Here is a 16,980-nt window from a genome sequence, read left to right on the forward strand (position 1 = left end):
ACGTTTCGACTACTGACACCCAAACACAAAACGGTCTCTCCAAGGTTATGTTTAAAAACCCAAATACGTTATGTTAAAGATATACTTCATCCTTACAGGGTCCCATTGCTTGTTCTCACGCGTTATAAAACACAGATTTCAAATCAGACCCTGTCCGTTCCTTTCGTTCTCCTCAACTAGGTGTATGTCAAAGAACCGTGAGCCAGGACTGCAAAGGTCTTCAAATGTAATTCAGTCCAACCACGTCTCTGATGCTAGAGTCATGAATTATCACCTCCTGGCCATCCAGCTGATGACAGAATCCTTGCAGTGACGGGAATCCCACTTTGCTCCAAAACATCACTGTTTGACAGTTACTCCTTTTGCTGAATTTAACTCTGCCTTCCTGCAGCTCCCTGACTAGTGAAGTCTTTCATGATGCCTCAATTCCTGGGAATATAAAAGATCCCCTCCACCATCTTTTGTGATAAGAATGAAAAAGTGAGATCAACTGTGTATGACAATCAAATACATAGAAACATATTTAAAGTGTTTGCGTCTATTTACTCATCATATGAACATAGCTGACAAGACTTTCCCCAAACTTGGAAGGTGTGTGTGGACTGATCTGCCTTCACACACAGGCTGTGTTAAGCCCCACGGGGCAGCATGACAAGAGGGTTTCGGACAGAAAGTCAGACGTACCACAGAGCACCTCAGCTCAGGGACAAGAGGCCCGAGTCACCGAGAACCACAGGACTTGCACTTTAGATCCTGTACACAGAAAAGCGGACGGGGATTTCAGACATGAAAGCAGATTAAAAATCACTGATTTGTAATCAAGTCCTTTTGAAAGTGCTTTGCGCGAGGGCAGCTCTGGCAGCGTACTCCACAACCAGGGTTTCCTTTTTAAGGATGTTTAATGATTTTCCCTGGGGGTCAGCTAGGCAAGTAATAGTTGTGGAAATGTTTCATAAACCCTAAAGCACTATAAAATGGGATGCTACACCCTCACGATACTTTAAACGCTTACTGAGTGCTTACCTTGTGTTTATACTTGCTAGATCCCCAGTGCAGTAGGCACTTTTAATACCTCATATAAATGAGTAAAATCCTGACATCGGTGAACGAAAACCTGTCACTTGCCATCCGCCTCTACAAGGATGAGGTCAATAGCCACGGCAGCCGCTGACCTTCAACTCACCCTGAAAGGAGTTCAGGGTGGAGATCAGGAACGAGGCCCTCTGTGCTCTGGGAAACACTGGCAGAACAGGCCTTCAGATAGAGGTTTTCAGGAGATTTTATGAGCCCAATTCTTGCATCTTCTCTTATCTAGAAAAGCACTAAAATCATGAATGGTGACATGTGCTCCTCGTGAATGGCAGCCACCTTCTGCCAGAACGTGTGCTTCACTGCACGGACCCCCTTCACCAAAGTCACACATACGCTGACCCCCACCCCACCTCTTCGGATCAGTTCCTCAGAGCTGTCTGAGATGCTGTCCCGGGCTATCGTCCTCATTTTGTCCCCGAATAAAATTTAACTCACTACTCTCACATTGTACTTTTTTTTTTTTCAGTCAACAGACCAAAAGCTTGATCTTGCAAAAGATTTCTTTGCCTAGTCTAGGTATATGAAAAATGATAATATACCAAAATTGCATTAATTTACAGTTCACATGTAAAGGGGAAAAAACCATAAGACAGGAAAGCATCCAGAGAGAACAGGCATAAATAGCAGAGGGAGGGTTTCTGGTATGACTAAAGAGGGTTTGTCTTCCTACAGGTTGATGAGACGGTCGTTACAGAACTAAAGTAGGGAGCAGGGTAAGGTGGACAAGCCATGTGTCTGGGAAGTATCTCCTTTCCGGAAACAGGAGGAAGAGCTGGATGCCCTCGAAGGCAGTTCCTCTTCCAAATTATTAGTTGATTTTTGAATCAGTAACAACGGAAAAATTGGTAAGAAGAGTCTTCCAAGAAACTCCAAGACGAGGCTGCTTTTTTCTAAAATTGACACAAACACAATTAATACTAGGTTGTTCTGTGCCCATGAAGAAAGGTGAGGCATTCACTCTCCTAGCTTCCAGGTGCTCTGCCCACCTCTAGAATATGACCTAGTGGTTAAGGACGTGGATGCTGGAATCAGACTTCTGGGTTCAAATCCCAGCTCTGTCACTTGCTAACAGAGCCCCCTTAGGTGATTTACTTAATTAATCTGAGCCTCCATTCCCTCACCCCGCAAAAGGGGTCACTGCCAGTGTAAAGCTCCCAGAACAGAGCTGGGCGGACCTAAGTGCTACAAGTACATGTTCGCGACTACTGTCCTGGCCGGGGCCTGATGACAGGGCCCGGTCTCTAGACGTGCCTGGGAGAAGGCATAAAACGAAAACTGCCTATCACACTCTATTTGGGTTTCAATATTTCATGTTTATATTTTGTTTTCTTTCTTTTTTATTGAGAGCAGGAAGTTCCACCTTCTGCCAAGAAACAATGAACCTGTCCACTCAGTGACTGCAGTTTCCACAAGGAAGTGAGTGGAAGCAGATATTTCTGAAAAATACAAAAAGCCAAGCCTTGCCTTCAGTCGCTCATTCAGAGCTGCCTATGCGTCATCCCCAAAGCCACCGCCAGCCTCTGCAGCCGGGCTCTGCCTGGGCCCAGACCCGGGTGCCCCTCCGACCACCTTCCACCCCCTTCGCAAGCGGGCCAACCTTCGATGAAGTCCGAGGCCGTGTAAGGACGCTGGTCGGGGCTGCTCTCGGCCGGGCTGTTCAGGGCCTCCACGGCCAGCTGGATGACCTCCACCAGCTCATCCCGCTTGTCCTTGCGCACGGGCTTCTCCTCGGGGTGGCGGGTCAGGCCCGTCTCCAGCTGGTACACTTTGTGCAGGGTGAAGCTGTCAAAGGGCACAGCGGCATACTCGGTGGCCTGCTTGACGCCGGTGTGCACCTCCGCCCTGTCCACCTGGGAGCGCAGGAAGGCCAGCAGGTCGGCCTGGGCCCTCCCGGGGGGGCCCGCGGGGTCCCCCGTCAGACGCTGCGCGGTCCTGAGCTGCTCGCTCCTCTCCCGCAGCTCCTCCTGGAGCTGTGTGATCTGCCTCTGGAGGCTGCTGATGTAGTCGCGGTGACGTTCTTCCCACTCCTGCATTGCCGCCTGGTACCCGTCCTTCCCCGTGGGGCCGTTGGCCCGGGGCAGCCCCAGCTGCTCCTCGTCGCCCCTTGGCGTGCAGGCCAGCATGTAGAGGACAGAGACGACGCAGCAGAGGAGCACAAGCAAGACCACAACCCGGGAGACCCAGGTGAGCAGCCCCCGGCGCACCATCCTCGCTCAGGGATCAGCCACGCGTCCAGCAGCCACGGCGTTCATCCCAGACCACCCGGCCCGCGAGGGGCGTCCCTGGACTAGACCACAGGGAGCACACGTCCGGGGGTCCCCGAGCTGCTCTCATCCATTTCGGTCTACACAGCGTCTTGTTCCTGGGAGTCCACCACCAAGGGCAGCAGGTTCCTGACTTCTAAAGAATGAACTTCCAGGCAGAGGCAACGAGCCAGGGGAACCGTCCAAGTTGTCACGCTCATTCCCATCATAGCCTTCCAGAGGGAACCTGAGGAGACCAATGACAATAACACTTAGGACAATAACCCCCTTGTGTTCACCACGGCAATCAATAATCAATATTCAATGGAGTTTACGGAAAAGGCTTACAACAGGTGATTAAATATTGTTCAGTGTTTCTAAATCAGAATGCAAATATGCATCTGCAGAGTAGCGTACACAAAGAACAAAGGATGCGGGAAGAAGATTGGAAGAAAACATGGCAAAATGTGAATTCTCTCTGGGTGGAAGGATTAATGGTGATTTTTCTGCGTCTCTGTAATTTTCTCTATCTTGCAAATTGTCCACAATAGCACATATTATTTTCATGGTTAAAAGGAAAAAGCAAAACTTGAATGACAATGAAATTGCAGAACAGGATCTTCCCAGCACCCGAGGATGCAGACAGTGAGCATCCCAGGCTCCTGAAGCCACCCAACCAGGGTAGGCCTGCAAGCTGGCTCAGGGTGGTCCTCATACTTTCTGATGAGGAAGTGAAGAAGCACCTGGAGGCCCAAATATGCAAATGCTAAGTGCGAATGATAACACTCAGAATGCATCCGGACAGTTCTTCCAGGACAGGGGATGATGAGTTTACCACAGAAAGGGATGGAGCTGGGAGAAGTAGACCAGAAATACTGCTTTGTCAGGACTCAAACCCAGGACGCCTCTGCTCAACCTCTGGGAGCAATTTCGTGTCCTGGCGGCTCATCAGAAACACCCAGCCAGACCACAGGGCCTTTCATCCAACTCCACCGCCCCCCCAAACAAATGAGGAGCCACCTGGCTCTCACCCGCTGTCCCCTTCCCCCGGGAAGCCCCTCCCTCCTCCACCCGGCACTCCTTCCTCAGTGCCCTCCCTTCCTTAATCCCCTTTCCTCAGCTGCCCTGCCCATCTGAGCCGAAAAAAAGAATGATAAATGGATCAAGTAAGGTTTCTTGTTGTAGGGAGATTTTAATAAAACTTTCCTAGATGCATCTTTTTATATCACTTCTCTGAAACAACCTCCCTGAGGGTACTGTGTCCTGGTCATTTTATAAAAATTCAACATTAAAAAAATCCCCATGAAAACTAAATTACCTTTTTTTTTAAGGCTTTTTGTTTGTTTGGGGTTTTTTTTTGGCTGTGCCTTGCAGCTTGTGGGATCTTAGTTCGCTGACCAGGGGTTGAACCCAGGCCTCGGAAGTGACAGCACAGAGTCCTTACCACTGGACCACCAGGGAATTCCCTAAATTACTTTTTACAGTCTTCACCCGACCTAGAAATCCAGATTCTCACCTCATTTACTGGTGGGCTGTCCCCTTTACTGACTGGAAGGACTCCAGTCAATTAGCAACTTCAGGACCCCTGGGAGTAGGGAGAGATGATCCTTCTGGCATCCTCCCTACACTGAAAATACCATAAACAGTAAGGCTCACTGATGGTCTAAGTAGTCACCTGCCATGTCCTATGGCCACACTTTCGAGTTCCTCTCCTATTTCCCTGGTGATGTGCCTCTTACATATATCACTATGCTATCAAAATAGTTTATTTCCCAATTTTCCTTTAAAATTCAACACATAACATTCTCTCCAATATTTCCCTTGGCCTGAGGATTTTCTCTTTCCTATAATTTAGCACAATACACGGTTATCAGTGCTGAGTTTAAAGTGTATGTTTAGCCGTGGAAGCCTTTTCTGTCTGATGAAAATCTCAGGCTTTGTATAATTACTATAATTCTGTGATTTAAAACATCTCAGCTTTGGTACTCAGGCACCTTGCTGTTTTTAAGGAAATCGCTCCGATGAACTCATTATATCCAAGTATTAAATTACCAGTGAAGACATGTTATCATGTTATGCGGCTACTTTAAAGACTTTTACTTTAAATGGACTGTCATTAAAGACAAAATAAGCAAATCAAATAACAAAAATGGAAGGTTTAACACCATTTGTTGTACTGTGGAAACAAAGTATGCAATCTTTCTAACATATTTTTAACGGAATAATGGTTATGTTTGCATAATAAATTGAAATCACATTGGTTAACCAAAGCAATGTATTAAAGCAATGGCTAAAGAAGTTTAAAACTGTACAACAATTATTAGTTCTGTTCCGTAAGTCTCTTGAAAGTCTAGTCTGGCTTTTGAAATTCACTAGTATAAATTTCAAAGTTATTTGGTATTCCATTCTTCTGCACGTAAAAGGAGAAAAAAACAGATGTAGGAAGAAATGACTTTTTAAAAGTAATAAAAGCCGTAAAAATTACTGCCAAAGGAGCAGTGATGGATTTCTCCTTTTAAATGTCAAGAGCAGATAACGTATGTCAGAAACAAAATTCTAGATCTTTTAACACACAGTGTTTTGGGGATGTTTCTAGCAATCTAACCTGTAATGATAATAGTAACACCTGGCCACACATTTGTCTGCTAGAGTCAGGAGGCTCATCCTTCGCACTCTTGCTTCTGTGGAGACATCGGGTTTTTCATCTGCAGCAAAGATCTGACCTACTCAGCTCTACCACATACAGGAAAGAATGGCCTCAATGAGATGTAACCCTGACCAAACGTACAGCCAAACCGCAAAGGTACAACCTCTCCCGCTCTCTGCAGAGATGCTGGGAGAATTAAAGAGTTAACTTTTATAACGTGTTTACAGCTGCAGATGGAGAACACCATGTAATTACCAAGCACTATTACAAGTTAGAGACGACAGTGAAAATACAGCTGTACCATCCCAGCAGCATTGTGCTACTATTTTAAAAACTTAGGAAAGGCACCCAGATTTCAGAGGAGCTCCATCTTTGGGGTGGCTGGAGCGCGAGATACAGCCCTGTCAGTGACCAACGTTAGGAAGTGTGGGTGAAGGGAGGTGTGTGCTCCTATTTTTTAACCACAGAAAATCCCTCGTGCTCGTCAGGTGTCTTGCCACCTACACTTTAAACGTCCATCCTTCTCAAGTGCTTTCCCCAGTGCTTTCCTGCCTCTTGCCAAATCCCCGAGGATGTTCTGTGATGCACCTTGTCCAAAACACTGAACTTATTGATTAGACTGAAGAGACATCCAAGCCCAGCGGTTTTGCTGCCATTCTTACAACCTCTCTGGGCAACAAAACGGTGGGCGGAGGCTCCTCCACGGTCCTCTCTGAAGGGAGAATACGCTGCAGAGCAATGCTCGCCAGATGCCCCAGGGTGAGCCAACGTAACGCAGCGCTACTCCCCAAACTCTCAGGCTGGACAAGGGATCTAAGGACAGACTGAATAACCCTAAGAGCTCTGCCCTGGGGTATACAGGTAGGGGGCTGCGTAAGGAATTTCTTTCTGAACATTTAAGGAAGAGAGTCTGAAAGAAGCAGGGGGCCCTAGGCCAAGGGGTCCAGCAATGGGTGGGTTTCTCAGACTCCAGGTGCAAAAGCTGTCCGGCAGCCCTGACATCCTGGCCAGGCCACCAAGCATCCTGGGCAGCCCCACATCTCCAAATAACACAACGATGGTCCAACCATGGGACAGAATCACAGTCCATGCCACCCAGGATACTGTCATTATTCATCCTTGCTGTTACTGAGCATCTAATGTTATTATACACTGATAAGTTGTTACAGGAGATGAAAAGTGAACCAAACACAAATTCTATCAGCAAGTTCATGAGCTTGTAGAGGCATTAAGCCCTTTGTAAATAACTGTAACATGAGCCCCCAGCAGGCAAACGTCATTAAAACAAATACGAAGTGTTAATGCCATGCTCCCACCTACCAAATGTGTGTGTGTGGGGGGGTGTATGTGGAGATTGAGAAGAAAAGTATAAATATAAATAAATAAATTTCCAAATGAGAAAAGCTTAAAATAAATGTTAGGAATCAACAACGTTCGTTAAAATAAGATAGGCAAGTGGCCAAAGGTACTGTTTATCATTTCATCTTAAGAGTGGAAACTCTTTGAGAGTGAGACTAAGACAGGTCTAAGTTTGGTCCAGAGTCTGACACCCAACCAAAATGAGGACAGTGGAAATGAGAACTTCCACAGCTAGGACAGAGGCACCATTAGGACGGCTGTACTCATTTTACTCTGTAGACCCCAGGGGACGTTTTGGTCACGAGGGCTGTGTCCTGTGACAGAACGTCCATGAAAGGCTCATAAATCACGAGGCCCGCAGGACATGCCCGGCTGTGAGATGCTGCCGGGGCAGCGGTAGGCGGAAAGGACGGTGGCTCTGTGGCGAGACCAGGTCGGGCGGCACTACACACCACAATGACAGGCCTTGTGAGTGATAAAGGAGACCATTCAGGGAGTGGCAATAAATTCCACGGGACAGCTCCACCCTGTGCACACACACAGCCAAAATGGATGGTGGGGAAGAAAACCAGCAGTGTGTCCCGAGCCAGGAAGTGGCGGGCCAGGGCCCCAAGGAGCATCAGCTCCTCCTGGGCACAGACAATCAGCTCTTTGACAGCAGGGGCACAGCTAACCTTCAGCGGCAGGATTAGCTGTACTAACAAAACATAAATCGAGGTCCTATCTCTTGGGTAAACACACCATCCTGAACGTGTGTGGAGAAGGCAACCTGCAAAGATTCTTATTCAGAGATGTTCTCGGAAACGTATATAAAGTAACTCTGTACACTTCACCCGGCCTCAGCGCTGCATTTAGAATCCCCTCCGCCTCCGTTTGGCCCCCAGGACGGCCTCCGCGTCCCTGCCTTCCCACCACGGTGTCTACCTCCCCCCATCAGCTCAGGACCACACGGCCGGAGTGGGGGGATTCTGCAGAATCCAGCAGAACACGGACCAAAGCCACTGCAGGAGACGAAGACCCCCCCAGCCCCGAGCCCCTGCTCGCTGTCTCCTGTTCAGATTCCTCCTAACTGTTCTCTATCTGGTCTCTTAAGAGAGACAAGCGTCTACACACAACCTCTGCAGTGCCGCTGCAGGGTCCACAGCAACCTGGCTCTTGTGCACACCTCTGCTTCAGAGCGAGACGCTGCAGAGAAGTTCAAGCAGCCTAAGGATGAGCATAGTCTCCCCAAACCACACCCCCGGGGGCTTCGGAGCAGGGCTCCTCAGGCGTGGCAGACCTTTCCGGAACGCAGGCGTCTCTGCTCCACTGGGGCTTGAGTCAGCACCCATCACGGGCCAAATGCTTTATCCTCGGGGTACTTCTGACGGCAGCTGGGGAGCGGAGGGAAGCCCTGTGTCACTGTCCACACAGGACAAGGTATGGGCAAGCAGGGGGGCACAGGCCTCCACACGCCATCACAGCATCAACGTTGCCGAGAAGCGTCCTCGTGGACCGCATCCACCCTGACACCAGGCTGCCCGGCCCAAGGCTCTGCCGGACACAGAACCAGGCTCCGAGGGTCGCACTCCTCCTTCGCCCTTGGCACTCGGATCAGGGGTCTCCAAACTGACCAACATAAATAGCACATTCCAGGCAGGAAATAACTAGTGGACGAGCACCACATGTTAACGTGATCATTGATAAGTCAGAGTACTGTTGTAGTATGTATTCCCAAAACAATACCCCTAAAATAACGAAAAAATTGTTTTTAATGTCTTCTCACCTTGAGGAACTGTCCCAGGCTCCCCAGGGACCCGCTTCCAGCTCCCAAGTAACTGCCCTCCACCCTGAGTTTCATCCCAGTGTCCCCGGGACAGAGCTGCATCCCCGCCCACCCCAGGGCCCCATCGCAGGTTCCCACTCCTCAGGGTGACCTTCCTGCCTCTGGACCTCCGGCTCCATCCCAGGGTCCCCAATACCTGCTCCCCAGACACTGCCTGGGCCCTGCCAGGTACATGCTTCCCGCCCTTCCAACCCAGAGGACCTGGACGTGGCCTTCAAGACACCCTAGAGGGTCCATTCTGAGGTCCTCCCTGTAACCAGATCCGGGAGCTGGTTCCCCATGGCCCAGAGGGACCGAAATCCCCTCATCTCTATACTGCTCTGCAAGAATCATTGGTTCCTTTTTCCCTACTTGGAAGCAGAAAAAAGGAAATGTGGAAAAAGAAACTGGGGTCTGCTAATCAGAAAATGAACACATGGAGATTAATCACAGCTCTGAAAGCCAAAAGGCCAGGAAACAGGCCCAAGCCCTTTCTGCTAGTCTCTTTTGATTCTGGTTTCTAATTCACTGGTGAACCTTTGTAGAGAAGAATTGAAAGAGAGGGTCTTCCTGAACACACGTAGATTTTTCTATTCCCCGGCCCTTGCCACCTCCAACCTTGTTTCAGGAAGCATCTAAGGAGGTCAACCGGCACAGGTGGCAGCCATGGGGCCTGGGGAGTGACGAGAGAGAAGGGCACCGGTACAAGAGGGCAGGACTCATGCTACTTAGGATAGGCTGAATCAAGAACCTTTTCCCGCAGGAAGATGCCCCAAGCAGACATGCAGACCTGAGTCAGCTGCCCAAACCCTGCTGAGAGACCTGCCCGGCCTCGGTCTGCCCCGTCCTGCGGGCTCTCTGAGGCTGGTGGGGTCACCCTGCCACCAAAGCGAGAGCCCCAGAAACCAGGCTCCCAGCACCTCCTGATGCTCACGATTACATCGCTTAGAGAGCATCTGCTCTGGGCCAGACACCAGACTAAGCACTTTATAAACATCATCTCAGTTAATCCTCCAAACAATCCTAAGAGCTACGTCTTATTATCCCATTAAAGATAAGGAAACTGAGGTTTAGAGCAGTGACGTAACTCACCCAAGGGGCACAGCTGGCAAGCGGCCAAGCCTGGTTTCAAATCCAGCTCAGTCTGATGCTAACCCTTGCTCTCACCCAGCAGGCTGTACCGTTCACCACCCTCACTAATCCCGAACTGCCTGCCGAGACCCGTTCCTCGTCTTGCACCCAACCTGTCCAATTTTTCTTGTTTCTGAATGCCTAGTGGATCTCGCCTGGCCCCTCAGATGTAGCATAAAGCAATCTTTTCTTCTCTATATAATGTTTTGCCTCCCCGCTTAGCTGTGGTTTGCATGTCCACATCCCTTACCAGCTCTGCAAACTCACACCATCCCTGGAAACAATGCCGATCCCAGCTGTGCCTGGTGTGAGCCTTGCTCTGGCCCCTCGGTGGGCTCGGGACAGAACACCCCCTGCGACATCCAAGGGCTTCTGAGCAGATGTCAGAAGCTTACACCCATTTATCACCCACTAAAAAGCCTCCTGGCAAGTGGAATTTCTTCTTTGAAAGGAGAGAGACAGGACATCTCTCAGTGGGCTAACCAAGCTGCTGGCTGGCCTCACCATGAGTTCTCTCCTGCCCGACACTGGCTTCTCCCTTCCGTCCTCCAGAGCCTGGCAAAAGGAGCTGCCCACGCAGTGCCACGCACCACGAGTCCCCTACCGTGCTCCCATGCAGGCAGAAGTCACCCCGACCGCTGACACCGCTGGAGACTCAGGGAAGTGTGCCGCTGGGGAGACCAGGCCCCAGCTTCCAGGGAAAGGCGCGCTACTGATTCACAGGAGAGGGTAATTAAAAGTGAGTGGTGCTCGTGCGCCCCTCCAGCTGAGCAGCAAGCACAGGGCCCCAAGCAGATGCTGGGTGGAGCTGCTGGCCAGCAAAGGTCAGCTCCAAGGGTGGGTTGGAGCTGTGACTCACCCTCCCTGTGCCGTGAAGGCTGAGGTGGGCTCAACTTCAGTTACAGCGAGGGCAGCACAGAGAGGGAAAGCGGGGCTCTCTGCTTCCTAGTAAGATGATCTGTGTACCTCATTAGCAGATCAGAGAAGGAAAGAGGAGGATGAGAAATAAGGTTCCCCAAATGCCCCCACCATGTCCCAGCCAATGCCTTTAAAACACTTCTAGACACAGAGCTCCCAGAGCAGGTGAAAGTCCAAGACAGGGACCTGGTGGCCCTCCAGGCAACCCCAGGGGCTGCACTGAGGACCTTCCGAGAATCACTGGACCACCTCGAGCACCGCCTGCTGTCTCACCTGAACCTCATGTGAGTGGCTGATCCCAGTCTGGAGACTAGGATCTGGGACGTGGGGAGGCCCGAGACTTACCCACACAGCCAGCGATTTCCACATCCCCAAACGCCCCCAAAGTCATCGACACCAATCAGCCTGACGCTCCAGAGTGCAGACAGAGCTGCCACACGTACAGAACTAAACCTCACCAGCAAAGGGGAGGCCACGCCCACGAGCAGGGCCACAGGGAGCAACGCAGCAGGGAAAGCCCCACAAAGAGGATAAAACACGGGCCCTAAAGAGGAGCAGAACCAGACACCAGCCTCTAAAAGTGCAAGATGGAGCCCCTTGGACCTGGAAGTGAGAGCTGGGGAGACGCGTGAAGCTCTCCCCGCTCCCCATCCTGGGCTCCCTGGGTAAGACTCGGCTTCACTGCAAACAGTGACGACCACGGCTTTCCTCTGGCCCTTGTGGTCATCCCGCGGCTGGTGTGTGCTGCCCCTCCCAGGGGTGTCACTGCAACCCCGGGCAACAGCCAACTTGATGTATGAGTGTGGTCACCCCAGGTGTCGTGAAAGAAGGGGGTGAGCACAGCAGCTCCTTACCCTGCAGCTCGGCCACGAAGGAACAACCCCTGGACACATCCTGAATCGAAGGTGCTGGGACCCACGCCCTCGAGCCCATTGATGTGTTTTGCTGGCATGTTTGAAGCGAGAGGGTTAAGGAGGAAACCGCCACTTTGAGTCAAGACAAAATAACCGGACTGATTCTGCCTGATTCTCCTCTTTCTTCCCCACCGACAAGGAGGCATCAGCACACAAAACGAGGGTCTGGCTTCTAGAAAGTGGCTATTACAGAACAGGACTGGAGAAAGTGCGGATGGTACAGAATTACTTTAGAAACCCCATGGGGCTAGATCAGCAGAGCCGTCTATCTGAGCAGAGAAGTAGAACCAATAATGCAGAAAAATATTAGTCCAATATTATATAAATGCAAGGTGTCGTATTATTTTCGCAAAAATAAAACCTAGAGCTGATTGCAGACTGTATTTTGTGGTCCAGCTGCGGCCCGCCACGCCACAGGCCCCGCCTCTGGCGTCCCAGCCTTTCCTCGGCTTGCACCCCACACTAGTGCCAAGACTCTCCTACTGCCCACTATACCCACTGCGGGGGTCAACTGATCACTAAGGGATTAGCTAAAGCATTTCAAGATGTTACTTCCAGGGACTTCCCTGGAGGCGCAGTGGTTAGGAATCCGCCTGCCAATAAAGGGGACATGGATTCGAGCCCTGGTCCGGGAAGATCCCACATGCCGCGGTGCAACTGGGACCATGCGCCACAACTACTGAGCCCGCGCGCCTAGAGCCCGTGCTCCGCAACGAAAGAAGCCACTGTGATGAGAAGCCAGCAAACCGCAGCGAAGAGTAGCCCCTGCTCGCCGCAACTAGAGAAAAGCCCACGCGCAGCAAGGAAGACCCAACGCAGCCAAAAATAAAATAAATAAACTTATTAAAAAAAAAAAGATATTACTCCCAGTAAGAAATTTACCTGCAATAGAAATTGTCCTATTTCTACACAAGGTAGACAGCACAGAGTGCTTACTTCATCCAAGTTTGTTTTTCAGTTTAATATTACTTAATATTATGCTAATATTCCTCTGCATCACTCTTAAAATATTCCCTGCACTTCCTGGAAACATTCACCTTCCTCTCTAGGACCCCACCCTCTCTGCATCTTCTTCCTGCTTCTCTGAGGCCTCCGATGGGGCAGGTTCTATTAACATCATACCCATTTCGTAGCAAAGGTCATGGAGGTTAGTCACTGGCTCAAGTCACCCAGCAACAAAACAGCAGAACTGGGTGTCCAGCTCAGGCAGCGTTCATCACTGGGCCCTACGCTTCTCTACAATTTTCTACGTGCTTTAACAGAGGCATGGCCATTGTAGAGGGGTGCACAGGGAGCAGTGCTGGAGCATGAAGGGCCTGAAAAGAAGGAACCAACCAGCCAGGCTGGCACCTTGACCTCAGACCTCCAGCTTCCAGAACTGTGAGAAATAAACGTGTGCTGTTTAAGCCACCTGGTCTGTGGTGTCAGAACAGTGGTCTGGCCTAAGACAGGCCTCCTGTCACGACGGGGACTTTGTACGGTAGCCTATAGGCATGGGTTAGCCAGCCAGCTACCTTCTTAAATAGGAGAACCACATGATGTGAACTGAATTTCAGCAAACGGGCAGTGCTAAGAGGGACTGGAGAGGGGAGACCGGCCTCGGGGAGATGGGCACGTGACCAGCGCACCTCTGCGGTGTCCAAATAAGGGATGTGGGGATAGCAGCCGTAAACGTGGACTGTGGTCCTAGAGCGCCGTGTCAGGTACATCTCCAGGGCCCGCAGACCGGCCTGACACGGGATAGAGAGTATCCAGGGGGCACGAGGGTGGAGGACGGAGCCACTGCTGGAAGAGAACAGGCACAGGGGAAGATCCAGGGCAAAGATGGGCTGGTGCTGGACAGGCCCGACGGGTGCTGCTGCTGAAATGACAGGGGCGGGGGGTCGCCCCGTTGACCCCCCGAGCATCACACCTGCACAGCCAGCAGTCAACCGAACGCAGGCGGAACCTGATCAGAGAGCCGAGCCGGCACTGGCACTGTTTCACTCACCAGGAAGCTTAGCCTCGGAGAAACAGCTGGTGTTTAGACAGTGAGAGGGCTCGGGTGAAGCACCGTCAGAACCAGAGCCCATGGCTCTGGACACCGGTCCCTGCCTCTGCCCCGCACTGCAGAAATTTTACATCAAAGTAGCTCTCTCACATCCTTCCCATCCCCCAAAGCCCAGTTTTTTGTTTTTTTTTAAAAAAGATGAAAAACGTAGTGTATCTTAAAAGCTCTCCCCACACTGCATTTAAACAGAGAGGCGGGGACCCCAGGCAGGCGGCCAGGGGGTTTTAAAAGGCCACTGCATGTGAAGGCTCAGCTCGGTGCCCAGGCACGGGGCGGGGGTGGGGGGTCATCACGTTTCCTAGACATCACTCAGGTCTCGGGACAAACACCTCCCGGCTGTAAGCAGCAAGCAGACTGTCCAACCAGCGGACTGCCCACTTGGACCACGGGCACAGCTCAGCCAAGGTCAGACCCACCAGGTCCCTGGTGAAAGGTCAGCAGGCGCCATTTGGGAGAAATCTCAGACCCTCCTAAGATATTTCTGAAATGCAATTTTCCAGTAGCTCAAAATGACATGACTCAATACGGCAGTGTTCTAATTTTAGCTGCCAGTACTAGAGATATTCCTGGGGTTCAAAAAAATTTTTTAAACAACAATAAAACCTGCTTCTCTAAATGAGGCTTCAAGATGCCCTCTTCTGACTGCACATCATCATCCTGACACATAACAGTTCTCAGTTCCAAGCTGCTCAGGGTGGGCATAAAATGCCTCTTCCTGAAAGATAAACTGGAATACTATCCTTTTGATTACACACTGAGTCTGCAACACCTGCTAAAATGACTACAACTGCACGACCCCATCTCAAAGGAGCAAAACACACACAGCGTTTCACCCCAGCTGCAGCGACCTGCGGGCAGCAGGGACAGGTGGAAGATGACCGGGGGCTCTGAGACCACCCCCACTCTCCCCACGCCCACCAGTTCCCACCGGAGGGTAGCACGTGGAACCCTCGTGACAAGCATTTTCTCCATAGTAACAGCAGCACAGAAAATAACTCCTGAAATTCAGGAGTTATAGAAAGAACATAGAAAGAAGAGTTGAATTTTTTTCCCTTGAAACCAAGCTAATGGGTCTCAAGATTGACACAAAGGCCATTATCCGGTGGAGAAGTGGGTCTGAGGAGGGCTCCACTTTAAATGAATGTTGCTTTATCTCTATTAAAAGCCTCTATCGAGATGAGATGTTTAAGGAGCTTCCTGAGCTACAGAGGCTGACCCTGTTGCTTGCCTACGTTTGGCAGATGTTTATTTCTGAGTTTCTGCCTCCCGGACAGGGCTGACATAAGCAAAAACAAAACGAAACGAAGGGTACCTCTGTCAAACATGGCACAACCTCAGCCTCAGAATCAGACGAAAGATGCTGAAAAGAACAAAAGGAGGCCATCCCATCCCCGCTGAGGCTCTGCTCACCAGCACTGCGGCTGTGGTCACGAGCATGCTGGCTCTGAGAAGCCTCCAGGGAATCTACAAACAGGGCAAAGCACACACTGACCACACCTTCAGGCCTCAGCACTGCATATAATTCACTGTTCCGTTATGTCTTTATCTATAGCAATTCAGAAAAGCAAGCAAGCCCCCTCAGCACGGAAACTTCATATTCTTTATCCCATTATTTGCCAGGTCAAGGTCTCCCTCCAGGGCACACAATCCCAGCTGCAAAGCTGATGAAAAAGTAACGTCAATTTTCTTTAAACAAATGTGAAAATGCAGAGTACCAACTAAAACCCTCACGATGCATGGGATCATTACTGCTTTCAGCTTCATTATGACCGGCACTAAGAACTTGCAGAAATTTCAAAGGAACAACGCTGGAGAAAACCAAATTAGGAGGTGATAATCAGGGAACAAAAGTTCTTGTTTACACAGGAAGTTCAAGGCCAAGTCTGTTCTCAGATCACTGGCCTCCGCCTCTCCCTCCCAGCTCCTCTCTCCTCCTGCCGCACCTGGCCCATCCTTCACCTGGCACCAGGTGTGTTCTGAGAGGCCTCCCCTCCCCCAGAGATGGGCAGCCGGAGAGACGGCTTGGTGTGTGGTCTGGCTCAAAAGGTTGAGCCGAGACCACCAGAGGCCTTGCTCAGAAGGTTGGAGTCAATGACCCAGGGGGAAGCTGCCCACTGGGAGTGGCAGCTGGGGCACGTGGCTGAGTCACAGGAGGTCCAGAGCTGCAGGCCCACAACCTGAGCGCCTCATCAGACCCGACCGGTGAGGCCAGAGGCAGTTCCTCCCTGCTGCCTGCGGAGGGATTGCCATCAGGTCCCGTAAAGCTGCTCCTTGTACAATCCCACGCCCCGCCCCCGCCCCTGAAATCCAACGGGGTCTAACGAACACAGGATAAGGAGGCTGGAGCCCCGGTTCCACCCAGAGGCTTGCACTCCCTCAACTAGGAGGGGACGATAGCCATTATTTAAGGACCCTTAACTTTGAGCGTATAGATACATTTAAGGTTTATAGATAAAAATTACAGGTAAAATGAAAAATGCTTATTTGACTGATAAAGATATTACCTAAACTCTCAGGAGTCATAACCCAATGGCAGTCCGTCAGAAATGGAAATAAAGCATTCCTGAAAATATCCTGTAATTTAATGGGGGAAAACTGTGTCATTTACAAACTTCAATCCAGATACTACTTTTCTGAATTATATTCTGAGTAAAGTAAAAGACACCCAGATAAAAGATATTTGGCTTAGGTCTTCCCTGGTGGCGCAGTGGTTGAGAGTCCGCCTGCCGATGCAGGGGACACGGGTTCGTGCCCCGGTCCGGGAAGATCCCACATGCCCCAGAGCGAATGGGCCCGAGAGCCATGACTGCTGAGCCTGCGCG

General features: G+C 50.6%; 1 protein-coding gene across 4 annotated transcripts in view; it reads right to left on the reverse strand.

The window, feature by feature from the left end:
- CSGALNACT1 (chondroitin sulfate N-acetylgalactosaminyltransferase 1) overlaps positions 1–16,980 on the reverse strand; it is a 321,135-nt gene that overhangs the window by 81,082 nt on the left and 223,073 nt on the right. For all 4 annotated transcript variants that reach the window (XM_067722138.1, XM_067722141.1, XM_067722140.1 and 1 more), the window contains exon 3: positions 2,690–3,582. In XM_067722138.1, coding sequence (XP_067578239.1) covers positions 2,690–3,299 — 610 coding nt within the window. In that variant the 5' untranslated portion in view covers positions 3,300–3,582. The remainder of the gene's footprint in view (positions 1–2,689; positions 3,583–16,980) is intronic.

The sequence above is a fragment of the Pseudorca crassidens genome, chromosome 21 (genome assembly GCF_039906515.1).
Source record: "Pseudorca crassidens isolate mPseCra1 chromosome 21, mPseCra1.hap1, whole genome shotgun sequence".
Taxonomy (NCBI): domain Eukaryota; kingdom Metazoa; phylum Chordata; class Mammalia; order Artiodactyla; family Delphinidae; genus Pseudorca; species Pseudorca crassidens.